At 42.9% G+C, this 27,382-nt stretch overlaps 1 protein-coding gene across 4 annotated transcripts in view; it reads left to right on the plus strand.

The window, feature by feature from the left end:
• LOC311486613 (dedicator of cytokinesis protein 3-like) overlaps positions 1-27,382 on the plus strand; it is a gene marked incomplete at both ends in the record, with an annotated part of 193,724 nt that overhangs the window by 102,817 nt on the left and 63,525 nt on the right. For all 4 annotated transcript variants that reach the window (XM_084542524.1, XM_084542525.1, XM_084542526.1 and 1 more), the window contains 3 exons: positions 24,725-24,873; positions 26,461-26,545; positions 27,178-27,219. In XM_084542524.1, coding sequence (XP_084398650.1) covers positions 24,725-24,873; positions 26,461-26,545; positions 27,178-27,219 — 276 coding nt within the window. The remainder of the gene's footprint in view (positions 1-24,724; positions 24,874-26,460; positions 26,546-27,177; positions 27,220-27,382) is intronic.

Here is a 27,382-nt window from a genome sequence, read left to right on the forward strand (position 1 = left end):
GAGACCAACTAAACGTCTGTCTCATTTTATTTAGAAAATCCTTAAATATGTTCACGTGTATTTATGTCTCTAAGAACCTAAAGGATTATAAATTAGGGATGCACCGAATATTCAGCCACCAAAAAATTTCGTCCGAAAATGGCCCAAAAGGGCCCATTTTCGGTTTTCGGCCGAAAGACTTTTATCGCCAAAACAACACAACCGAAACAGGATGTTGTGATGACGCAAGCAACAACTGCAGCCAGCAGGGGCATGTCTGCCGTGTGGACGTATTTCAATATATAAAGTATGATATAAATATATAAAGACGCACTGATAGCGATTCGCAAAATGCGTGATTCTGAAATTTCTGCAAAGTCGGGTTCACCTGAAATCCAAACATCCAAGCAAATAAGTTTCCCAGTGATGGTGGGTTGTGTAGTTTTTTCACTTTTTATTGCGATAAGCCCGTTCAGTGGCACAGCTTCAATTAAGACTACCGTCATTCTTAAAGGGACAGCGCTATTTTTCTAAAGGTGCAGTGTACCAATTTTTAAAAAAAATAAAAATAAAAACAAATATGCTCAGTCTTACATCACAGTGGCTCGATGCTGATTTCCAGCCGCAAAAGCTTCTGCTCCATTCAGGGTTCGCGTTAACCGCATATTTTTCGTCATTGACCGTTTTCTTTTTTAAATATGACGGAAAAATCTGACGGCTATTCGTCATTTTGACAGATTGCAATTCACACCCTTGACCACTTGGTGGCGAGTGACCTTATTAATTGGCACTTGTCTCTCATCAAAGTTCCAAACATCGCGGAACTTTTGTCGGAGCGCGATTTCCTGGTACACCGATTAGACTGATGCACAAGTCAGGGATCGGCTAACCATATATACAATATACAGTATATATGTATATATGTATATATGTCTATGCAGCTAACGGCTACCAAAATGGAATTTACAAACCACCGAAGCACTTCAGCCCGGTACCGTCTAAGAGCTGTTTACGCTAGCAGTCTCATACGGACAAGACGTGTCGGCAGCCGAAACTTTTTTTTTTGTTACCATTTAAAGTCAATACTGTTCTGAAAAAAGTACTTAAAGTTAATGAAACTTTAATGAAAATTAAATGCTATTGAATATGTCATTATTATCATTTAAAAAAAAATAAAGTGACCCGGATATTTATGACCAAAATGACGTTGTAGTTGGAGTCAAGTTAAACATTTTATTTTGAAACTTATTTTTTATTATTTTGTAACTGATTTATCTTAGAAAAATTAATATTAATTTATGCAATTAATATTCATTTATGCAATTGCAATGTCTTGGTTTTAGTGAGATTAGTACACAGTCATAGCATAAATGTAATGGTACTAATAATTGTCATAATAATTTCTTTCTGTGTTTCGGTTTCGGTTTTCGGTCATGTGTTCTCCGTTTTCGGTTTTCAGTTTCGGCCAAGAATTTTCATTTCGGTTCAGTCGGTTCAGTCCCTATTAAGTAGATCGATGAGGAGGAGACGGGCGAGCAGTGATGGAGGGATGTGAGGACAGAGATAAACGCTGTGAAATGTTCAGATAAGGTTGAGAGACATTAGAGACGCAATGTTTTTGGGAGGAGAACCTGTCCTCGTCCTCGTCCTCTTGTTTTCTTCACAATGAAAAGACTTTTTGTTTCTGAACGGGAGACGAGTAACGAGACGAGAACTGGGAGATGATGGCCCGCCGTGCGGTCGACTGGAAGTTAGTAGATGCTTCAGATACGTAACAGGATATATTTTATGTTTGAAGCGAGAACAGCTGGAGTCTTTATTTAGTTTTATTTTCTTTATTTAAAAGCAGTTATTGTGCGTTCAGACTTGCAGCAGTTTGGAACAGTTGCTTGTTTTGTCCCAAAACGGAGACACAAGTCAAACACGTTACTGCTGTTCTTTCTAGGGGACGATATAGCGTTAAAAAGAGGAGCTTAGTCGTATCTCCAGGACTGGAGATACGACTAAGCTCCTCATGTTCCTCATGTCTGCAACGTCTGAACTGAAGACGTTAAAGAGAACCTTCCTTCCACATCGACCATGTGTTTTCAAGTAGAAGAAGAGCTAGCTATTCTTGTTTCACTGGGAAATAGACGAGAGCGTTACCTAGGCAACCAGAGACTTGGACGTCCACTAGAGATGGAGATTTGGACGATGAGAGGGGCTGAGATCAGCTGTTAGATGTCTTGTAGGAATCAGAAAACGACAGAATGAACAAATGTTCATTGTTCGCATTAAATGTTGTTTAACCATCGTAGGAACTTGGACAATCAAATGACTAAATGCCAGGATGTAAAGTCACCACAGCCGGGGACAGTGACCCCTGGACTAACTCAGAGGCAGATATGAAATAAAAATGTCCTCTTGAAGAATTTATGTGGCTGAGACAGGAGGCGGGAGACAGACAGCAGAGAACACAAAGACAAAGAAGTTGAACTGGCGGAGGAGGGACGAGTGAAACAAAGACGCTCTGACAGTGTCGTCCTCACTGCTTCACAGTGTCCTCTGAAAAAAAAGACAAAAACAAGTGGAAAGTAGCTGCAGATGCTTCTCTCTGCTGCGTTCAAATCGTCTACACTCAGATATGGATGATTGAAAGAAATGACAGAGGCTGTTAGCTGGTGGTTTGTTCTGGCTCCGCTCAGACTGAAGGGTCTGGAGATAACTGGTCTGGTCGCCGGAGGACGGCTTCTGATTGGATGGAAGGTCTGTCCTGAGAACTGCCACAACTCAAGGTCAACTTACTTGAGAAACGTGATGATTCATACCTGGAAAGGTTCAAAAAAGGCAACTGGACTTGTAGAGTTTTTTTTTGAGAAGATGTTTCACCACTCATCCAAGTAGCTTCTTCAGTTCTAAAGGACTGGTAGGAAGTCTGAGGTTTAAATAGGAACTCCTCCTGAAAAATCTTGCTTGTTAGTTGTTGCTTGCTAGTTTTTTCAGGAGGAGTTCCTATTTAAACCTCAGACTTCCTACCAGTCCTTTAGAACTGAAGAAGCTACTTGGATGAGTGGTGAAACATCTTCTCAAAAAAACTCTACAAGTCCAGTTGCCTTTTTTTGAACCTTTGTTGGATATACCATGACCTGGATGACTGAGAACCTCCACAGACATCCATACCTGGAGTGTCTAGAATCACTAAAACTAAGAAGAGATGGTGTTGGTGCACCATGGTTGTTGATTAGAACCCTTCAGCTGCTTAGAAGTTCCCCTGGGTTCCTTTGGGACCTCTCAGACTATTATGGAGTGATCTTTGTTGGTGGACCACTCCTGTGGAGGGGAACAGTCGTCTTCAATCTGTCTGACTGTGGATTATTTGTGGGTTCCAAACTCTTTAGAGATGGTTCTGGAACCTTTTCCAGCCTGATGAGCAACAACAACTCTTTCTCTGAGCTCCTCAGAAAGCTCCTTTGTCCACAAACATGTGTTGTGAAGATCAGACTGAGTGTAATATTGCTGTTCCGTGTCTTTGATTGGCTTCTCTTTGTCCGCGTTTAGGACTCGTGTGAAAATCCGCTGATGTTTTGAGTCATTTTCATGCAGAAACACAAAGAGCTCAGTGTGAACCAGAAACAAAGAGACGGAGGAGAAGCAGGAGAGGCAACATGCAGAACACAAAGAGAGTAAATATCTGCAGAGAGCAGCGACGCAAAGAGAAAGAGGAGAGGAATCCCAACAAACAACCAACAAACCCTTTAATTCTACATGTCTACTGGTCCCAGACTGTGTCAGGGTGTCAGTTCATATCCAGGGTGCTATCTGACCCGTCTCCTCCTCCAGGCCTGTCCGTGTTTCGCCTTAAATAGTTTGATTGACAGCTCTCTGTAGTAAAGCTTACAGCTTGGTGTTAAAACGCCGCCTCTGGCTCCGGCCTTTGACACACGTCTTAGCGTGTCCGCCTGTCACACTGCATGTCTGTGATGTGTGATAAAATGTGAGGAGAGGAGGCTGTGAGTGGGAGGTGGCCCGCTGCCTCCGCACACGACAAAAAAAATAAATAAATCCAGCCGTGGAAAAGAAAGTTTGCCCCGAACCCTCCTGTCATCAATCTAATTACAGAGCTGGCACCGGAGCAGACAGCCAATCACGTGGCTCGTCAATCTGTCAGCTGTCAGGAAGCGGTTGGTGACAGTTGGCGGCTGGTTAAACCGAAGCAAGTACCTCCAGTTTACTGGAGACTGGATGGATGATGTGGTTGGTTCAGTGACAGTGACCCAGAGCTACATTTACTGTTAAAGTCTGGACAAAGAAAAACAACGATTGGTCGACTGTGGCGTCTCCTGTTGCACTTGAACGCACCACAAAGACTCCAACCAGCAGCTGGTACAAACCTGAGAGGTGTAGAGCTGATAGCTAACCCCTCACCACCGTCCATCTCATATAAACCTGTTCTCTGGTCGTCCATCTCTTTGTAGCGGACACTTGGTCTCTGGACGTCCCAGTCTCTGGTTGCCTAGGTAACCCTCTTGTACATTTCCCAGTGAAACAAGCAGATCATTAAAATACGTCCAGTGTACAGACTCCATCTGGTTCCAACATCTGGATCATGTCTCCAAGTCAACCAGCAGCTGTTGATGGTTCTGATCCAGCGGTAGGTAGAGATCCATTAGAGACAGCAGCTGGTACAATATTCTACTGACCACATGATGGCGCTGCTGATTTACAGACACACAAACTGAGATCAGATCTCAAGTGCTGGCTGGGGACGCATGTGGAGACACATTTTAACCTCCTGGGACCCAGCGTCCTCATATGTGGACGTTAGGTTTTAGGTTTGTGGCAGCTTACTCTGCGTTCTGCTTCATTTAGACCTGTTGTCCTCGTAACTGGACTCTTTTGTCTGCCATCTAGTGGTAGCAAAGGATCAATACAGTAGTCGGTGTAAAAACATAACAGCGGCCGTTTCAGCAAACTCGTTCTACAGCCAATAACGGGACAAAAGTGAACCTGGTATTAACCTCCTGTTTGGTATTTGGGATTATTATGGCCTAAGAAGTATAAAAACTAAGCATCACCTTTGAACAGGAAATAGATTTTGAACAAATGTCCTCATATGTGGACAAAGGGATTATTTCAATATATATTATAATATTATAATGAAGTCAACAATGTAATAATAATAATAAAAAAATGTTTTTGCAAGACAAATTTAAGAGTTGAAACTAGTTTAAAAGTAGTTTGATATGATACTCAAATTTAACTAATTCTGTCCATTGTAACAAGGTACAGCGTTGCTAATTAGAAAGTACTCGTTTGAGGACATTGGGATTTTATTGTTAGCCATTCTGGTTTTGCACAGCAATGTTCAGATATTGAAATAAACATTTTTTTTATTTTATTTTGTTACACGTTGGTGACTTTATTATAATATATATTGAAATAATACCTTTGTCCACATATGAGGACGTTTTTTCAAAATCTTTTTCCTGTTTAAAGATGATGCTTAGTTTTTATACTTCTTAGGTCATAATATCCCAAATACCAAACAGGAGGTTAATACCAGGTGTGAAGAGCTGTTGATTCCTCTACTTTCTCGTTTCATTGCCTTTGTCTGCATCATTTCTGTTTCCCAGCAACAAACACGTTTTCCAGATTTCCTCTTCTGGTCCCGTCAAACTTTTCCCCTGCTGCCCTGAGTGAGATTTCTAGCAATTAACCCGGTGAGAACGAGGTGGAACGAGGTGATAATGTAGGTACAGACACACCGCACTGTTAGCTCTCCCAGATATCACACCTTCCATCTCGGAGCTCTCTGTGGGCAGCAGCCTTTAGGCTCTAAACTCCGCTGTCAGACGCCTTCATCATCAAGCGAGTGGTGCGTCGCCGTGTTTAGGGAACACACCTCGCTGTATCTGTTCACAGCTCTGTTCACCGACGCTGTGAAAGTAGAGACGGAGCTCAGCGCTGCCGACTGGCCCGTGGGTGGCGGAGAGGAAGAGGGGGGTAGGGGTGGGTGGTAAGGGGGGAGGTGTGATAAAGAAAGAAGAGAGAAAGATGGAGACCGAGAGCAGGTCATGGGAAGAGAGAGAGGAAGAGAGAGGTGAACAGTAAACCAGCAGAGAGAGAGAGAGAGAGAGAGAGAGTTGCTCCAGTACATTGTGAGTTTATCTCCAGTCGTTTGACAGCCTGTGATTTTCTCCTCGGCTGCTGCTTTGGTTTTCGGTTTAGTTCAGGGGCATTTTCCAGAGCTGGGAAACAGAAAGACGAGCGGAGACACCAGCGGATTCGTCGTCCCGTCGCACCTGTGAGTAACCACGGCGGCCGTCGCTTCCACCTGGACACGCAGCGTCCGTCGCTCAGGTGTGCTGAAGGTGAGGTGAGGTGTGTTGTGTGTCGGTCCACGGGGATCACGTCCATCTGTGTCAGGATCTGTAGGCTCCAGTAAATGCAGCGTCACATATTGTGCTGTGGTGACTCAGCCATCGTTGCCACGGCGACGCACCCATTGTTGGCATACAGTAGCTGTTTTTTTTTTAATTAATTATTATTATTATTATTATTATTATTATATCAGTGGAAAGTGTATAAAAAGCTGAATAACCAAACTCTGGTGTGTTCTACGTGTAGTTTCTGGAGCTTTACGTCGTGTTTTAATATTTAACATCAGCTGGTTCATTATGTTCTACCTGCACGCTCAATAAAACATGATGATTTCTTAATCATTATGAATATTATTTCCTCTCAGGTGTAGTAGCGTATGTACCAGCTGGTTATTGGCTGTAGTCTTTATGGTGCGTTCAAGTCCAACTTTTTTGGAGACGTCACAGTCGACCTGATGTCGGTTTGTTATATCCAGAACTTAAGCGACTGTGGACGTCATTGAACTAAAACTACTTCTGCTCTTTCTAAATAGTTATATCTAAATGTTTTTTGACGAGAGACCAACTGTCCTCTGCAAAAAAGATGGACGACCAGACATTAGCTTTAAATGAGACATGAGGCGTCGGATATCACTGGAGAAGCAGCAGATACATTGAGCATCGTTGGCGTCATTGGCGTCGTTGGCGGTACTTTCTGTTCAAATAGAAGGAGAGCTAACGCCATCGATACACTAGCAATATTTGTATGTTCTTCTTGTTTCACTGGGGAATATACATGGATGTTACCTAGGCAACCAGAGACTGGGACGTCCACTAGAGACCAACTGGTACCGGCTGGTCACTGGCTGTTGTCTTTGTGGTGCGTTCAAGTGCAACCTTTTTTGCCGACATTTGTTGCCGGTAGTTCTTCGTTGATGGTTTTTCTGTGTCCAGACCTTAAACAACTGCTGCTCTCACTGGGATGAGCTAAAACTACTCGTCCGAAGAAAAACAAGTAGCCTGTGACCGATGTAGTGGACTGACCTGACGTTGACCTGAAGGAAGCGCCGTCCACCATTTTGGTTCCTACCTCCAAATCCACCATGATGACAGCGTCGAGTGAATCCTCCATACACTGGACATATTTTTATGTTCTGCTTGTTAAACTGGGTAATAAACAAAAGGGTTACCTAGGCAACCAGACAACTTAGGCAACCAACTTTCAGCTAAAGAAAAAGATGGACGACCAGAAAATCAGTTTACATGAGGTGGACAGATATTAGGTGTTAAATATCAGTGGAGAGGCAGTGGGTGGTAACGTATGGTGCATTCAAGTGCAGCTTTTTGGAGATCTTAGTTGCCAGTAGTTCTTTGATTGCTGTGTCCAGACCTTAAAGGACTGAAGACGTCATTGGAGTTGAGAAACACAGTCCTGCTGCTGCAGTTTGAAACGTTGACCTGAAGGAGGCTCTACCTCCAAATCAACCAGGATGATAGCAGCTTGAAATGTTGAGTGAACCCAGAACTCTCTGGAGGGATCACATATCCCATCTGACCTGGGAACACCTCAGGAAACCATCTGGAGGAACTGGAACATATGAGAGAGGCGTCTGGGATAGCATGTCTGGGATAGCATGCTTCAACTAGTGCCACCCCAACCTGGCTTCAGATAAGGATGAATGGACGGATGGTTGGATTATGTGGACTAGAGGATCACTTTAAATCTACTTAGAGCTCTGACTCAGATCCTCAGTGGCAATAAAGTTGACTTTGAATTGTTGCGATAAACTTCCATCCAGTCAGAATGCGACACAGTCTTCTGTTTGTTGCACATATAGACGTGTCCACATTTTATAATTATTCCCAGAAACACATAGAAGGAATCATTAAATAAAAAAACAAATAAAAAACATTTGCATTAGTCTCCTGACTGGATATGACACATGCATGGAGGCTGTTCATGATGATAACCTTGGCAACCAGAGCCCAGAACATCCACTGATCCGAGTGTCGGTTAGAAAAACATGAGAAACATGAGAAACATGAACGAAGGACAAATTGCTTTGAATGTGGGCGCCGCTTTAGTCTGGAGACTCTGGCCTTCGCTGTGTTGCCAGAGCCTGACTCACGACTAAATGAATGATGAGCAGAGAGTTGGAGCTGAGGTGGGTGATGATTAGGGATGCACCGAAAATTGCTGCGGCTGTTGCTTGTATCATCACAACATCCTGTTTCGGCCGTGTTGTTTCGGCGATAAATTTTCGGCATTTTTGTTTTTTCGGCCGAAAATTCTTGGACTTTTATCGCTGAAACAACATGGCCGAAACAGGATGTTGTGATGATACAAGCAACAGCCGCAGCAATTTTCGGTTTTCGGACGGAAATTTTCAGCGCATCCCTAGTGATACTTTGACAGATGGTTGTCCTGATCAGGTGGTATCCTGTAGCTTCCTAAAGTCTGTCCTTGTCTTCCTTGTCTTCTCCTAGAGTTGGTCTCCTGTACCTTCCTAAAGTCTGTCCTTGTCCTCCTTGTCTTCTCCTAGAGTTGGTCTCCTGTAGCTTCCTAAAGTCTGTCCTTGTCCTCCTTGTCTTCTCCTAGAGTTGGTCTCCTGTGTCTTCCTAAAGTCTGTCCTTGTCTTCATTGTCTTCTCCTAGAGTTGGTCTCCTGTGTCTTCCTAAAGTCTGTCCTTGTCTTCCTTGTCTTCTCCTAGAGTTGGTCTCCTGTGTCTTCCTAAAGTCTGTCCTTGTCTTCATTGTCTTCTCCTAGAGTTGGTCTCCTGTAGCTTCCTAAAGTCTGTCCTTGTCTTCCTTGTCTTCTCCTAGAGTTGGTCTCCTGTACCTTCCTAAAGTCTGTCCTTGTCCTCCTTGTCTCCTCCTAGAGTTGGTCTCCTGTAGCTTCCTAAAGTCTGTCCTTGTCCTCCTTGTCTTCTCCTAGAGTTGGTCTCCTGTGTCTTCCTAAAGTCTGTCCTTGTCTTCATTGTCTTCTCCTAGAGTTGGTCTCCTGTGTCTTCCTAAAGTCTGTCCTTGTCTTCCTTGTCTTCTCCTAGAGTTGGTCTCCTGTACCTTCCTAAAGTCTGTCCTTGTCCTCCTTGTCTCCTCCTAGAGTTGGTCTCCTGTAGCTTCCTAAAGTCTGTCCTTGTCCTCCTTGTCTTCTCCTAGAGTTGGTCTCCTGTGTCTTCCTAAAGTCTGTCCTTGTCTTCCTTGTCTTCTCCTAGAGTTGGTCTCCTGGGTCTTCCTAAAGTCTGTCCTTGTCTTCATTGTCTTCTCCTAGAGTTGGTCTCCTGGGTCTTCCTAAAGTCTGTCCTTGTCTTCCTTGTCTTCTCCTAGAGTTGGTCTCCTGTGTCTTCCTAAAGTCTGTCCTTGTCTTCCTTGTCTTCTCCTAGAGTGGACTGGATTCAGTCCAATAAATCTTTCAGTCAAAGTTAATGTAGTGTGGAGAGGGTAGCTGGTACCTTGTGTTCTCTACTCCAGAAATGTTCTGGTCATCCAACGCTGCCATAAACTCCCTAACCCTCTCTGGAAGATGTTTCTCCTTGACGCTGTCTCCAGGAAACTTTTCTCTTCTTTTAAACGTTCAGTGTTTGTTGTTGTTGTTTGGGTGCAGCCTTTGACTGAGTGGACTCCATGGATTCTGTTTAGATGATCAACTACTACCACCTCACCACACATCCACATTACACTAGTTACTGACTAGGTTCATATTAGTCTTTTATTTTTGGCAACTTTGACACCTTTAAAACAAAGGTAGAAGATGTTTTGAAGCTACAAAGACGTGGTTTTAGTTTATGGCAGATTTAAAATAGCTGATTTCCAATATGTTTAAGATGCAAGAATCATTAAATACATAGATTTCATGGCACTTACAATGATGCTTTGATGGCCCTTTTTCCAGGGTTCAAACATGTGCTGTGCGGGCGGATACTGGTCCTTCAGGACATTGTAAACGTTCCAGGCGTTCTTGGCGCGTGGCGCTCTTAATATCAGGAGGTGTTGGGTCATTTGTCACCTCTGACCTCTCCGAGTCTTCTTCCAAACTCTCTGTTGCCGCGAGCGACGGTTGTCCTTCCAGCTCATCCCGTTCCGTGTCTGCACCGCTGAGATGCCGAGGCTGTCCTTCCAAAAAATCTGCTCTCAAACATGATTTCTTCCCCATTAACGATATGAAGAGAGGTGTCCTTCCAAAAATCTGAGCTTCTCCTCAGATCTGCCTTTAATTTGACTTCTATCTAAAGCTGTTAACAAAAAATGACACATTACATCCTACAATTCAGAATATACAGTATTCTGTCAAATGTCATGAAGGCTCTTATTCAAAGCGTCTAAAATAAATAAATTAGCAACAATATTTTTAATTTAACAAATCACTTCCAAGCAGAATTTAAACTAAGAGTTAATAAATAATAAAGGAATGACGCTGACTAAAAGCTAAGTGAAAGTGAAATGTTCTGTTTCTCAAAGCTTCTCTCTGATCCACAGTTTGCTGTGGAGACTCTGACTTTAGAGGATCTTGGTGAGCGTGAAGGAAAAGTAAAGAGAAAGAGAGTCTGTAGTGTTATCCTGACCCTGGTTACTGACAGCCCTGTAGGCTGATGATGAAGGTTAAGGTTCATTCTAAATAAACGGCCTTTTGTGTCTGTGATCCTAGATTTTAAGGTTTGTTCATCACCGTTGGCGCTAGCTGGACCTCTGTCTTTCTGTCTGTGGGTTTTTAGATCTCTCTGATTGGCTGAGAACCACAGCTTCATCTCATGTAAACATTCAAATCCATGAATATTTTCACAACAACATGATAATCTGGAATGAATAGAGTGTATATTAACATGAGGAGGACAGCTCTGTACCACGGTTTGTAGCTCCTACTAGCTTCTTAGCATCCAAGCTAACAGTAGCTCTTCATAGCTTCTTAAACTTTAAGCTAGCAGTAGCTCTTTTTAGCCTTCCAGCTAATAGTAGCTCTTTCTAACGTCCCAGCTAACCGTAGGTCTTCCTAGCTTCCTAGCCTCCCGGCTAATAGTAGCTCTTCCTGGCTTCTTAGCCTTCCAGCTAACATTAGTTCTTCCCAGCTTCTTAGCCTTACAGCTAACAGTAACTCTCCCTAGCTTCCTAGCCTCCAGGCTAATAGTAGCTCTTCTTAGTCTCTCAGCTAACAGTAGCTCTTCATAGATTCTTAAACTTTAAGCTAACAGCTCTTTCTCAATATCAAACCACGCCATTGCTTGTATTTTTAATTTTTGTGCCACATTTTCCTTCTGCGCTGCAGAGGGGAAACTGTCCTTCCTGTGCACCTCTCAAAGAACACCCAGCATGAGATGCGACAGGCTGGCATCCCCGCTATCACATCCTGCCTCTGGCATTACTACTACGTTGATGTGTGTGTTTCTTGCGTGTCGCCGGGCGGGGTTCACTCAAGGTCACGATTCAGGATGGCGTTTTCAGCCGGCGAACGACCACGGCGCACACACACTCGCCACCAGTTTCACGCTGCGTGGTGCCAGACTCCAGCTAGAAAGAGTTGCCTTCATCAGGCTCTGAGACAGCTGGTGGCTTAGCTCAGGATCTCTCCTGCTTTTAGATTTCAGTGGAGGACGTTTATTTTATTTAGCTCCTCTGCAAAGTACTCGACTTAATAGCAGCTCTGCCGGAGTCACTGAATGTTTATTTCCACTCGTAGAGCAGCAGCTGGATGTACCAGAGTCAGACAAAAGGCTTTCATTAAAGAGGAGAGCTTGTTTTACACAGTGATTACAGCTGCACAAAGCCTGATGATGCAGTTATATACTAAGAATATAGAAATATAAAAATGATCTACGTAGAGTGGTGCTTATAAGTGTTTGTGTCCCTTATTTTCTACATTTCTGCATAAAAATTACTCAAAACAAATTCTTGAAATGAACTTCTAATCCCAGAGCTTCACTTACTCTTGCACCACTCTGATATGTAATATTGGCATTGTTTCTTTGACTACTTTCAGAACTACTTTCTCTCTCCCAGGGCTGCAGAACTTTTTTCTTGTGTGGTGTCTGACAAATTGGCAGTGGTTTAGCCAGAACAAACTTTGTTCTTGTTCTTGCTCACCTTGAGAAAACCAACAAATGTCTATGTTCTTGCTGTTTATGTAACAGCTGTTAGTCTGAACCATCCAGGATGGATACTGAACACGTTAGTATAAGCTGTTCAATAAAACCCACAGCACTAAGAATCTCTCACTCAATAATTCAGACAAAAGAAATATTTGTTCCGTCGCAGGTTTCCTGATTTTACTCCTCGTTCAGTTTCATCTTTAGGAAACAGTTGCAGCGGAGGAAAGGAACTCGGAGGCTGTTTTATTTGCGTCCCCGGTGGTTTGTCTCAGCGCTTTTGTTTTCGGTAACGGAGCAGCCGCTGTGACAGGCGTGAAAATGGGGCAGGACGTTTGCTAATGGATCTGAGGTGTTTGTGAGCGTCCCCTCTGATTCAGGAGGTGCCAGGCCGACTCGCGTCCTATTAAACCCGTGACGTCCCAGAGTAATCAGTTACACATTACAGATTACCCGATTAAATCTGCACTCCGGTCTGTCAGAGTGAGTTAAAGTCTCGGTGTTATGAGGCAGCGAACCTGAGGACGGAGCCTCAGCGGTGCTGATGTGTTGAATCAACAGACTCTAATATAACTGAACCAGTTTGAGACACCTGCTGAACATCAGACACATCTAGTTTTGTGCAGGTCTCTAAAACGACTCATATCAGGGCTGAGATCAATAAATAATAACTTAACATGTGAATGAGTCATGAAGAAAACACAGAGCAGAGCTGTCCATGGTCCTGAATCAACAGTAGAGATCCATTAGATGCAGACGCTGTTAAAATACTCAGATGATGTCTGGTTTTAAACTAGAAACCAGTGGTTAATGGATTCACATTGACCCAGAAGTGTTTGTAGAAGAAGAAGAAGAAGAAGAAGTTTCTATCAGTGATTTCAAATCTTTTCAACTGGTCTAAACGGAGCACGGACATGACTCTGGAACTGGAGAAGAACCAGGTTTATTTAGAGCTGAACACAATGATCCATGGGCCAGAGAGACCTGGACCACAGAGACCAGGACTGGTGATCACCGTGGAGACTACTTCCTGGACCAGAGAGACCTGGACCAGGAGTCACCGTGGAGACTACTTCCTGGACCAGAGAGACCTGGACCAGTGGTCACCATGGAGACTACTTCCTGGACCAAAGAGACCTGGACCAGTGGTCACCATGGAGACTACTTCCTGGACCAGAGAGACCTGGACCAGTGGTCACCATGGAGACTACTTCCTGGACCAGAGAGATCTGGACCAGTGGCGTCACCATGGAGACTACTTCCTGGACCAAAGAGACCTGGACCAGTGGTCACCATGGAGACTACTTCCTGGACCAGAGAGACCTGGATCAGTGGTCACCATGGAGACTACTTCTTGGACCAAAGAGACCTGGACCAGTGGTCGCCATGGAGACTACTTCCTGGACCAGAGAGACCTGGACCAGTGGTCACCATGGAGACTACTTACTGGACCAGAGAGACCTGGAACAGTGGTCACCATGGAGACTACTTCCTGGACCAAAGAGACCTGGATCACTGGTCACCATGGAGACTACTTCTTGGACCAAAGAGACCAGGATCACTGGTCACCATGGAGACTACTTCTTGGACCAGAGAGAACTGGACCAGTGGTCACCATGGAGACTACTACCTGGACCAGTGGTCACCATGGAGACTACTTACTGGACCAGAGAGAACTGGAACAGTGGTCACCATGGAGACTACTTCCTGCTTCAGTCAAGGACAACAACTCACCTCAGGAGAAACAACATGAAGACATTAAGAGATTAACTTTAAACACAATAAAAGAAATAGTTATTTTTTGAGAGATTTAAAATTTAAAATTCTCTAATTTCTCTAGTTTTTATTTCTAGTTTTCACAGATTCTCAGACTAACAAGCCATCAACAGAGTTAGAAACAGTAGAGCATCTATATATTATGAGTCTCTGGAGTTGGTGAGGGCCTGTATCCATCCATACACTGATGCTTTAGTTTTATAAGAGTCAGAATCTGCTAATCCAGCACTAGTGACTCAGTCGTCCGACCTCCAAACTCCAGGTCAGGCCTTCTGCGTTTCTCATTTGTCAGGTGTGAAAATGGAGCAGGACTCTAATGGGACAGAGGTGTTGTAGATGTCCCATCAGATATCAGAGCTGTCAGGCCGAATCACATCCTCTTAGAAATTAATGCCAAGCAGTGACATCCCCCCTCCCCTCCCCTCCCCCCAGAGAACCACCTTTGGTCAGTACCAGGAGCGGCCTCTGCTGCAGTGGCGTGAGGCCGTCTTCAGGCTGAAACGCCGTCGCTACCTGAGACCTGCTCGCCGTCTTATTTATAGCGCCGCGGTGGTAAAGACGTGCTAAACGGTGTTAATGTGTGCGTTTGTGCTCCTGCTCCCTCTGGATGTGGAGCTGTGATTACTCACCGCAGCCGGCGGGAGGAGGTAGGGGGGAGTAAATCCACAAATAGTCGACGCGGGAGACATTTCCACCCCGCGTGTTAGAGCTCAGCTGTACCTGTGAGGTTCTGGACTTGGCGGTTTCGTTTGGAGGTGGGCGTCTTTTCAATGCCAGCTAGAGGTGGAGAGGAGACTCTGCCAGCTGTTCCACATCAAAGGTCAAAGAACATCTACCCACTGATAGACCGAATAAATCTGGTTTTAAAGTCGCTGTTTTAGTTTGGTGCATAAACTGACTGGATGGAACAAAAGATGCAGAGATTTAAAATCAAAACAAGAGGTGTTGTCTTGATGCCTTCATGCCAGACAGTAGGTTTCTGTTCCAACAGCTAATCAGCGCCGTGTAGGACAAAGCAAGTAGAGCTCCCCCTTGTGGCTGGCTGCAGTATAGGTCATATAAGCCCTGCCCCCTCCATGTTAGTGGGCGGGACTTAGACCAAACTAAAACACTAAAGTGCCCGTTTTCTTTCAAAGATGGTTTCTGTCTTTCTAGTTAATATAATGTTTGACGCTATAAAAACAGGACGTGACATCATGATGAATGACAGTTGCCATCGACAACCAACCATGTGAAGCCCTGACGACAGAGCAGAGACGCCAAAAATAATGAGTAGTCGTGCTGTAAACTAAGGATCTGAGGGAGTTAACTTTATTTTCCGTGAGACTGTGAATAAATTAATGTAATTAACTAGCTAGCTAAAGCTACACAGTTAGCATTTAAAACGTCTGAGTCCAGCTGTAATAGTCCTGGAGTAAAACAAAGATTTTACTCACCCTCTATTCTTCTAAACGTCATTAATAAAACGAGCAGAAACATGAAGCCGACTGCTGCAGTTCCTCTAACGTCCACTAGAGGCTCCAGTCCCTGTAGACCAGGGGTCACCAACCTTTATGAAACTGAGAGCTACTCCAAGGGTACAGAATAATTAGAAGGGCTACCTTTGATACAAACTTACTGAATAACAAAGTCTCAAAGTTCACCTTTAATAATAAGAACAGTAATGATAATAATAATAATAATAATAAGGCTGTCTGCTCAAGTTAGTGGTTGCTGTTATATCATATTGTTGTTAATGAATCCTCACAATAAATATTAGTAATGATTTACATGGTAGCCTTGGTAACCTAATTATTTAAACATACAACATTTTTCATTATTTTTGTTCCTATAATTCAGTTTCAACATTTGAGCTATCACGTCTCTCTGACTCATCTCTCTTTCTTCACTGCTCTGTATGAATGAGCACATTTGCAGCACTTTGTTTAAAGTCACCTGTTTTATTTTTGTTCAAATTTACACCTTTATGACATTTTTGAACAAATCATGAATTTTGTCCCATGTCTGTACAATCTACCAGTAATGTAATATTAAAAAAAACACACACATTCTTTCACATATTTAAATGAATCATATCACATTTGTACAAATCTGTAGCATTTTAACAAAAACATTACATCTGTTAGACTTAGGGTTGCCACCTTTCAGAAATGAAAATAAGGGAGGGACGCCCACCACGGCTCCTCGGGGCCATGACCACCACGGGACGACTCCTGTGGGGCAGGGGGCCCGCAGCAGTGGTATGTTTTATTTTGTGCTGGTGTTTTTAGTAAAGGGATGATCAAGAAAGAAATTAGTCATATTTAAAGCTTGAAATGTTTTATTAACAATAAACACATTCTCTTATAAAGTGCAGTTAATTAAATCTTAAATTAAATCTGTACCAATTAACTTTTTAACAAAATTTGTTTATTTATTTGTTTATTTATTTATTAACTGTTAATCTATTAGTATGATTTGTTTTTTTAAATGACCATATATAATATTTATATTGTCTAATTCTACTGTATATTAAATAAATGATCATTCATAAACCACACATGTCAAACTCAAGGCCCATAACTGTATCAGGGTAGATAATATTTATATCTATCAGAACTGACCCGCAGGTGTTTTACGTGCGTCAGGTAGGTACGTCATTTAGCTCCTCCTCCCAACTTTACTGACATACTCGTCAGTCTCATGGTTGCCATGGCAACCGCTCAGCATATCGGTACGGCAGCGCGGCGCTCTGGTACAAGTATTAGAGAACTAAATACTAAAATATGTTAACGGAGATCCTGACACAGAGACGCAGTAACGCTGTACCAGTTAGCAGACAGTTAGCACACACGGCTAACAGGAAACTGCTATAAATGACAACACCACTGCAGCTAAACACCAGTCTGTTAGCATACATGCTAACATACAGACACACTGAAAGTGACCGTTAGCCAAATAACAGCAGCATGTTTAACACGGTATTAGCATTAGCATGCTAACTTAGCCCCGTGGTTAGCTCCGCTGATTGCAGGGCTCTCAAGTTTTGATCTGAGTTCAGAGTGAGATTTTGGCGGCGACGGCAGGAATTTGGTTGGGGACGGGGCTTTGATCTGATAAATGACACATAAATTCGCACAAATAAAAATATTTATTTAATTCAGCATTTCTTAGTGCAGGTTTGTGTGTGTCTGATAATGTCTGAGCTTACCAATAATATGGTATCACATAATTTAGCCCCCTGTGAAAGATATTTCTGCAACTGAGTCAAAAATGTAGCACTCAGCCTATCATGGAGCGAGGTGAATAGCTCCTGCATGAGCCTTCAAGCAAAGCAGAGCTTTTTTTTTTCAAATCTCATCTTAAGTTGGTAATGTCCTTCCTAAAAGTTGGTCTCAACTGTTTTGTGAACAACGTTAAAGAAAAAACTAAGCGGTGGCCTAAGAGAAAAGCTATGTGAATAATGTGTCCTGAACTAAGACTATAAAACAAGTGTCAGAATAGCTGCTGAAATTAGCCAGGATTCAACTAGCTAGCTAGGCTAGTTAACACACTGGTCAACTGCTAACATTAATACTGATTATCCTGGACACAATATTGCCCAGCAATAAAAATCAAATGATGAGATGACTTACAATTGGTTTATCAGTCGTTCTTTCCATTTTCAAATGGCAATCAAAAATCAAAAAAATTAAAAAGTAGTCACTTTTTAATTTTTTTGTTATTTGTTATTTGTTTTTTAATCTAACACAAAACGAAAAAATATTCAGTTTTAAACGGGACACAGGACTGATTTTATATTTAATTGGTCGGGTTTACGAGACCCAGAAGTTTTGTAATGAGTGAGCTGTGACTCGATGTGACGGTCCTTTTCTCAGCGAGCGTCTGAACTTAATCTTTCCCGGATACAGCAATGCTATTTTTTGATTGAGAGTGAGGAGTCACGTGCCGATTTGGGTTGATATGGGCGGGGTCTAAGCCGGTCGGCCATGATGGTAGGAGACGCTATCGGTTGCCAGGGGCAACGCCTTCAGAACTTAACGGAGGCGCTACTAAACATTCCAGAGCTCTTTAATTTTTGCGCGTTTATTATTTCGGCGGGACAGATCTACGAATACAAGAAAAGTACGAAAGTAAAGCAATGGAGAAAGTTAAGGCGAAAGAAAATGGACCTTACAGGCACAAGCTTACACCTACCGCAAAACAGCGGAGACAAAGGCGACCATATTCCACCAACAATATTCCACCAACAAGGTAGCATAATGTCATGAGCAGAATCTCAACTACTTTTTAGTTAACATTAATGGTTGGCCATTGAGCATTTTCGAAGAGGCAACAGTTTGTTAGATAGTTAGCTAGGCAGCAAACTTCAGATGCACTTCAGGGTTTGCAACAACATTAACAGCTAGGTAACCTACACTTCGTAGCTTTAACAAACAACATAAAGACATTTTTTAGAGAACGTACCCGAGTGAAAATGCAGAGAACACACTCTCATCGACTGGGGGGTGAGATCGAAAGTAAGGTCCTTTCTTCTTATTGCAGCCAACCAAGCAATCCGGCGTCTCCTCGTCAGGTCAGAGGCTTGCTCTCCCTGATGCTGTGAGCATTTCGGTAACCTAAAAAACTGTATTCATTGTTCCTATGTTTTCCATATGTATCGTGTGAGGTACTGGAGCAGTTTTTAACGCAGCAGTGAGTTCCAGGCATGGTAAAACAGTGTGGAATTGGGAGAACCTCCTCTACTACCGAGTTAACAACACACGTAAACGATCATGTTTTGCCGCTGGAATCCTGCCAACATGGCGGAGAGGGTGAGGATCCCGCGAGATGCCGCGATATCGAGAGGAGGGGCTCTGTACCATGACGACAACTCCTCACTCTCAATTGGCTGTTCAGTAGCTATATTCTTTTTATTTGATTGGCTGGTGCGTGAAAGGCGCCTCTGAACTCTACGGGAACGCGCTTGATTCATACCTATTTAAAAAAAATAGCGGCGCAACTTGGTGCGCTTTATCGTGGTAATTTCTCTGCGTGAGAAATACAAGGTGTGGCGTGTGAGCGTGTGAACGGGTCGAAATGCGTGTGTCTCACGCCCAGTGCGTGAGACTTGAGAGCCCTGTGATTGGGTTACTGTCCTAAACAACCAATCAAACAGTAGTGTAATAAAATAGGCTAGGACCATGAACTGACATCTTCTGGCAAAACCATTGACCATTATTGTTAGATTTAGTGTTGATGTGTGTGTGACAGATATGTGTTTTGGACATTTATGGAAATACGGAACAAATCGCGATAAGGGACGATTCCGTATTTTACGGGAAGGGTGGCAAACCTAGTTAGACTTTTAGAACAAATATTTTTTCACATTTTAGTTCAATATTTTAGTTTAACGTCGCCATGGCGTTTCACTAAAAACATCCGTTTTGCTAAATGATGCTTCCCTTACGTCTTTTGACTTCTTTGCCGGCCTCATGTTAAAACACTGCCTTTAACTCAGCCTTTTCCCGCCCTAGTGCGCTGCCAGGCGGGCGGTTAGCAGTTAGCATGGAAGCTAGCGTGACATGTACTGAACTGAAGTGTCTCTCCTCATTGTGCCGCTTTGCCGTTGCCACAGTAACCCCATAAATGAGATATACGCACACTTCTTTTACTGTGGTAAAAAAGAACGCTTCTTCCCACTCACTGGGACGTCCCACAAAATGGTTCGTTTTCTTTAGCTTTTCTTCCATGTGTTTCTGTTGTTAGACCCTCATCTAGCTCCTCAACGTAGCCGCGGCCGCTTCCATACATCGGTAAAAACAAAGATGGCGGTTTGTCTTGCGCGTGATATTGAACTTTGACATCAGACGAGGTCAGAGTTCATATATACATAAAACATAACTTATAATTTTATATTAAATAACACCATGTTCAACTCTACAGTAATGCAAGTGTTATTGATATAAAAAGAACAGCGACACAATTAAATAAAATTTTTAGAGGCGCTCGATGGCGACAAGTGCTATTTTTAGAACATCCCCTGCGGGCGACCCACATGGTCCCTGCGGGCGACCAGGTGCCCGCGGGCACCGTGTTGGCGACCCCTGCTGTAGAGCTCCATGCTGCTGTGACAGGTTCGGTTCCTCTGGTTCCTCTGGTAGAGTTTGTCTAAAAGGACAGGAACACATAGGTGAACTAAGCCTTCATCCTTCGTCTCTGGAGCCTCAGTCTGGTGTTAATGTGCTGCTGGACCTTGTTCTCAGCGTGTAGCAGTAAATAAGAGCAGCGTGCCGTCTGGTTGTTTACCGTCCACTCCTGTGCTGCTGATTGGACTCAGGAAACGTTTCTATATCTGGTACCACCTGAGGACTGAACCGACACCTGAGGACTGAACCGACACCTGAGGAATGTTGTTGCTTTAAAGACGTTTTTGTAGCACGCTGTGAAAATCTGCTAGTTAGTGGACTAGTTGAAACTACCATTGGAATGTCTTCATGGAGAATTTATTATTGTTCTCTGTTTAGTATCATCCATCGACCAATAAGGAACGTGATTATGATAGACGGATAAATGGATGTGGCCGATGTTCCTCCATCTCTCTTGGTCTACGTTCAGACTTTTAGCGTGACCTCTCTCAGAGTGTTAGCGTCTGCGTCCTCTGGGCATCCCCCTTAAAAACAAAAGCTAAACAGATGCTGAGGGGGGACTCTAGCTGTTGCTAAGCAACTGCTGAATGTCCGTCCGTCTGAAATAGATGTGGCCGTCTTTGGCTGAAACTAGTTTTTAACCTGGAGCTCTGACGGGACGGTCTGACGCCCGTGTTCTCTCTGACGGATGCTTTGCCTCAGAGTCGTGTTAGGACAGGGAAACAGTCTCTAACCCTAACCCAGACTCTGGGGCGCAGGATGCTAGCAGCCTTGTCTCTATCACTGAGGTTTCCTCTCTGCATCAGTCAGAACTGAGAGGGAACTCAGTCCAGTTGTCTTTGTTCTAGATTTTATTTTATTTTTGGATAAACCTGTTGCTCATGCTGCTCACTTTGGGTTGAGCATCCGTCGTTGTGGTGCAGGAACAGGACCAACATCCCTTAGAACACATGAAGCTAGCAGAGAACTCTTTCTGCTGCAGTGTTTCTTCTCAGTCCAGAGGTCCCTGAGGTCTGGTGTCCTGCTGCGGTGTGTTGGTTCGGGCGGATCATTTCCCAGCGTCAGTCTGATAGTGATAGTAAACGTATTATTCATAAACTGCCGTCATCTTTATCTTGTAAAGCTAATTATTAAGATTAAGACCGAGTCGGAGCATTTTACTGCTTTAACGTAAACTACAGGATAAGTCTGGGCTGCAGAGTTAATCAGCTGTGAAACTATGTCCTCATCTCTACACCAGGACAGGAAGACCTCAGTCAGTCAGAGGGAACCATGACCTCAGGGGTGTAGGGGCCCTCAGGGTCACCGTAGACCCTGGACCCCCAGACCAACACCAGGATCATAACGTTAGTCATTGGAGGGGAGTGGAGGTTATATGAGGAGGACCATGGGTCTGTCAACCAGAATCCTCAGCAACGTTTACAGAAGGACAGGTGTCAAACATAGGGCCTGCGTCCCAATAGCGGCCCACAGAGGATCCAGTCCGTCCCTCAGCGTGAATTTGCAAAGTGTGAAAATTACATAGAAGACTGAAAGTAACTGCTGTCCTCAATGTGTCCCAATGTGTTTTAATAAGAGGCGTGGACAGAAGACAACATGAGACCAGGGGTCGCGTTAACAGAATATTTTCCGTCATTGACTGTTTTTTTTTTTAAAATGTGACGGAAGAATCTGAAGGCCATCCGTCATTTTGACAGATTGCAATTCACACCCTGACCACTTGGTGGCGAGTTACGATATTAATTGGCTCTTGTCTCTAATCGCAGTTTGTGTTCCACACATCGCGGAACTTCAACCCCACTGAAGCACTTCAACCCTACGATACGGTCTAAGACCTGTTTACGCTAGCAGTCCCGTTCCGAGTACGGACAAGATGCGTCGGCAGCCGAAACTTTTTTTTGTTTTGTTTTGTTACCATTTAAAGTCAATACTGTTAATGAAACTTTAATGAAAATTAAATGCTATTGAATATGTCTTTATTATCATTTTAAAAAATTAAAGTGACGGGTAAAAATAGATTATGACGGGATTTGTATGACCCTGTCAGTCAAAATGACGGACAACGAAAAAGTCTAGCGCAACCTCTGGAGGAGACCCAGGACTTTTAAGAAATGTTTTTTTTTAAGGATAGTTTATTAAATGTAAACGTTCTTCTAATTTCCTTATTATTCTCTTATCTTACTGGTCCGTCCCAATTAAAAGGCTCTGAGTGTGTCCCCAGAACTAAAATGAGTTTGACTCCTCTGCTTTATCAAGGCATCGTGTCCCAGAGCGCCCCCTTCTGTCCTCAGCAGGCATCACTAATCAATCACAGCAGATCAACAGGTAGACCCTCAGACTTTTTATTTATTTATTTTTTGATGCATTTAAATTAAGCGTGTTATTTAAAAGTTGCACATGTTGACATGAGTTAATACTAATAATACAGCTTTTTTTTAAAGTAAGAGTAGTAGCACACCATGCATGAGTATAGAGAGAAGGAATTAGAGGACAGGTGCTCAGAGGATCCCCTCAGCTATCAGCTGTTAGGCTACGTTGTCATGTTCTCTGCAGCCAGAGTTATATAATAGAACCAATAAAAGGCTGAGTCCTGTTTAAAAGACGTAGAGACTGAAATAGAAATGGTAAACAACAAATGGGGGGTTGGGTTGGGGGGGTCCTGATTGTGTCACATGCAGTGAAGTGTACAGCTGAGCTCAGCCTCATTGACAGCGTATGTATGGTATATCCAGCTGTTCTCTGAGACCTGAAGGCCTCCAGCCTGAATCACAGGATGATAATAATAGAACATGTTCTAGAGGCAAGGCTTCACTGGAGGACACGGTCACGTCTTTTATTGAGACAGCTTCTGTTTAGTCTAATAGAAATAGTTCAGGCTGCAGCTCAGAGTCTTCTTTTTTTAGGATGATTTTTTATTTTCAAGTGATAGAAGCTCCAGATCACATCCTCACAGATATTCTACTTGATTTATTGATGAACACAGAATAATAAAGTAAACATCTCATCAGAGATAAATACTGTTAGATACACTGAACTCTGATGGATGGATGGATGGATGGATAGATAGATAGATAGATAGATAGATAGATAGATAGATGGATAGATGGATAGATGGATAGATGGATGGATAGATGGATAGATGGATAGATGGATAGATAGATAGATAGATAGATAGATAGATGGATAGATGGATGGATCAGAGGATGGATCAGTGGATGGATGGATGGATGGATGGATGGATGGATGGATCAGTGGATGGATGGATGGATGGATGGATGATGGATAGAATATGGATGGATGGATGGATGGATGGATGATGGATAGAATATGGATGGATGGATGGATGGATGGATGATGGATAGAATATGGATGGATGGATGGATGGATGGATGATGGATAGAATATGGATGGATGGATGGATGGATGGATGATGGATAGAATATGGATGGATGGATGGATGGATGGATGATGGATAGAATATGGATGGATGGATGGATGGATGGATGATGGATAGAATATGGATGGATGGATGGATGGATGGATGATGGATAGAATATGGATGGATGGATGATGGATAGAATATGGATGGATGGATGGATGGATGGATGATGGATAGAATATGGATGGATGGATGGATGGATGGATGATGGATAGAATATGGATGGATGGATGGATGGATGGATGATGGATAGAATATGGATGGATGGATGGATGGATGGATGATGGATAGAATATGGATGGATGGATGGATGGATGGATGGATGATAGAAGATGGATGATTGATTAGAGGATGGATGGATGGACGGACAGACAGATAGATAGAGAGATGGTAGCTTCATCCCACAGAGACAGGATAAAGTACAGTAAGGTAGAATGTATATCAGATATAGTAAAGTATATATATCCCTTTAAAGACGGTATCTGAGTCCATGTATGAACTATACACATATATATAAATACTATATAAATATATTGATTGATGGTATATCATTTATAAGATCACAGACTGATTTAATGAACCTCAGACGTAGCTCATTTCTCAGGTGAAGTCATTGGACATCGTTACTGTCCATCTGTCTCTTCAGTTAAAATAGAATCTAGGTTGAAGGTCTGATTGGTCATTTCTTTGGTCTTATATAATCACCTGTACGGTCAGACTGGTGTTGACTCAGAGATGATCTTCTTCTTCTTTCTTCTTCTTCTTCTTCTTCTTCATCTTACGAGCCGACATACTCTCCAGCCGTCTCCGTGAGGCTGAGGAGGAGTAATGAAGCTGTTCACCTTGAGTGGACTCTGGTAGTTTGAGTGGCTCTGACAATAAAAGCCTCGTGGTCTCTTCCTCTGTCGGCTGCCAAAGAAAGAACGCTGACTCAACAGATATGAATCAGCTGAACCACACATGAATGTCACCCCCCCCCCCCCCCCTCCCTCTCTCTGTGTCCGTCAGAAACACAAGGTGGATCTGTTCTACAAGGTCCGCCACGTGATGATGGAGCTGATCGACCTGAGGAGGCAGCTGCTGTCCGGTCACCTGACGCAAGACCAGAGCAGAGACGTCAAGAGACACATCACGGTCCGACTGGACTGGGGCAACGAGTAAGACACCACATCCAGGTCTACAGCACAATGAGACACCAGGGAACGTGTCTGTGAGGGTTCTCAGTTGTATCTAACAACGCTGAATGAAGGAACCTGGACGTGTAGAGTCTGGTGGAGAAGACGCGTAGAAGCTAGGAGGATGAAAGGTCTTCAGTAAACCTCTACATGTCCAGTTGCTCTTGTTTCAGTGTTGTTGGATCAGGTTTGTAGCTGATACTGAGGTTTCAGGTCTCACAGATTTTAATCATGTCCACCAGATAAACTAGTTTAGACCAGCCCAGTGCTCCTCTGTGTTTCTGTTAATTAAAATATTTAATCACGTGATTTCAGTTGTTAACGGTACGATACCTGGAATTAACTTTTTAAAAACCTTTTTCAGATGTACCTAGAAGAGATATTCTCCTTGATTTATTCCTCATATCAACGTCTCAGCTGCTCAGAAACTCAAAGGATCTGCTCGTTCATTTCTGCTGGCTTTCTTCTATTAATCCGTCGTCTTCTACTGATTCTTCTTCTAATTCTTTGTCTTCTTCTTCATCTACTAATTCTTCTTATTCTCTTCAAATTTTTCTTCTTCCTCTAATTCTTTGTCTTCTACTAATTCTTCTTCTTCTTCTTCTTCTACTACTACTAATCCTTTTTCTTCTTCTACTACTACTAATCCTTTTTCTTCTTCTACTACTACCAATACTTCTTCTACTACTACTAATACTACTACTACCAGAGGTGGACAGAGTACACCTTCACTACTTGAGTAAAACTACAGATACTCCTTGTCAAATATTACTCCAATACAAGTAAAAGTAGCTTAGTCAAAATATTACTTAAGTAAATTACTAAAGTATTTGCTTAAAAACCACTTAAGTAAAGTTAAAAGTATTTAAATAAATAAAGGCAGTATGATACAAGTATGATACTACAAGCTCATACAATTACGTTTAAAATGTTCATCAGCAATTTAACAAACATTAAGTTAGCTAACGTCAGTAGCTACTTTACATACCGCGACGTGCTTTTTCAAGTTGTAAGACGAGTTCTTGTAGGCCGTGATATAATTTGTTCGCGGTAAGCACAACAAACATTTAAACTGAAACGAAACTTGAGACAAACCATATGCGAATCAGCAGAAACAGTTTATTTTCTCAGAATTTAAAAAAAATAAATAAATAATAATAATAATCAGCTGACGTAAGCTCAAAAGGAGCGAGTAACGAGAGCATCAACAGAAATGTAGTGGAGTAAAAAGTACAATATTTGTCCTTCAAATGTAGTGGAGTGAAGTATCCCCCAAAGATAATACTCAAGTGAAGTACAAATACTCAAAAACTGTACTTAAGTACAGTACTCAAGTAAATTTACTCTGTTACTGTCCACCACTGACTACTACTACTAATCCTTCTTCTACTACTACTACTAATCCTTCTTCTAATTCTTCTTCTTCTCCTTCTTCTTCTTCTACTGCAGATAAAATCATTCACTGCAGCCACACTTTAGACTCTGCTTGCTTTCAAGCTTTCTGCTTTCTGCTGCTTTCATTTCCTGATCTACGGCCATAACAACAGAATGTGTCTCTCCGTCTCACAGACACCTGGGTCTGGACTTGGTGCCGAGGAAGGAGTTTGAGATGGTTGATGAAGACCAGATCAGCGTGTCGGATCTTTATAAAATGGTGAGACGTCTCTCTGGATGGATCCAAGAGAGGACGAGGCTGCCTGGTCTGAACATCCAGTAGCTCTCTAATAGTTTATGTTTCAGCAGTTGTTGTAGATTTCATCAGACGTGATTTAAGATAATAAGAAGAAAATGTGCGTTAGGATCTCTAAGCCTGTGATTAAGGATGACGTGTTGGAGACGTTCTTCAGGATCTCTCAGTAACTCCTGATGTTCTGCGTCTTACATCAGTCCTCCTTTAAATAGCCGAGCCGCTCCAGTCAAACCCTGTAGCCGTGGTGATTCCCCTCCTCCTCCTCCTCTGTTGCCTAGAGACAGATCTGGAGACGGGATGAGAGGAAGAGGAGGGAAGAGAGAGGGAGAGAGATAAAGTTTGTGGATGGAAGGACGGAGGGTGGGGTGGAGAAAACGGGCCGATGAAGACGGGTTCATGTTTATCAGGGTCCTGCCTCAAAACATGAGATGAAAAAGAGAAGGAGGAGAGGGGAGGAAATGAGGAAAGGAAACAGATAAAGGATGTTCAGAGGAGTAGAGGAAATAAGGAAAGGAGGTGAAACTAGAATAAAAACAAGGACAAGAAAATGAAATGTCTGATCTGATGTTGTCTCTCTTTCTCTTTTCTTTCCCCAGCATCTGTCCAGCAGACACAGCGTTCAGCAGAGCACCACTCAGGTAATGAAGCAGCACTAATGACTTTCATCCATTCATCATTAACTGTTATTTTAACAGACCTGAAACAGAAGAACATCCGTCTGAACGAGTCTATAAGAACCGTTACTACGTCACTAGAGCTTCGTCCTGACGCTGATGCAGCTTTACTTCAGTCAACATGGAA

Source organism: Chelon labrosus, assembly GCF_963514085.1.
Source record: "Chelon labrosus genome assembly, chromosome: 4".
Taxonomy (NCBI): domain Eukaryota; kingdom Metazoa; phylum Chordata; class Actinopteri; order Mugiliformes; family Mugilidae; genus Chelon; species Chelon labrosus.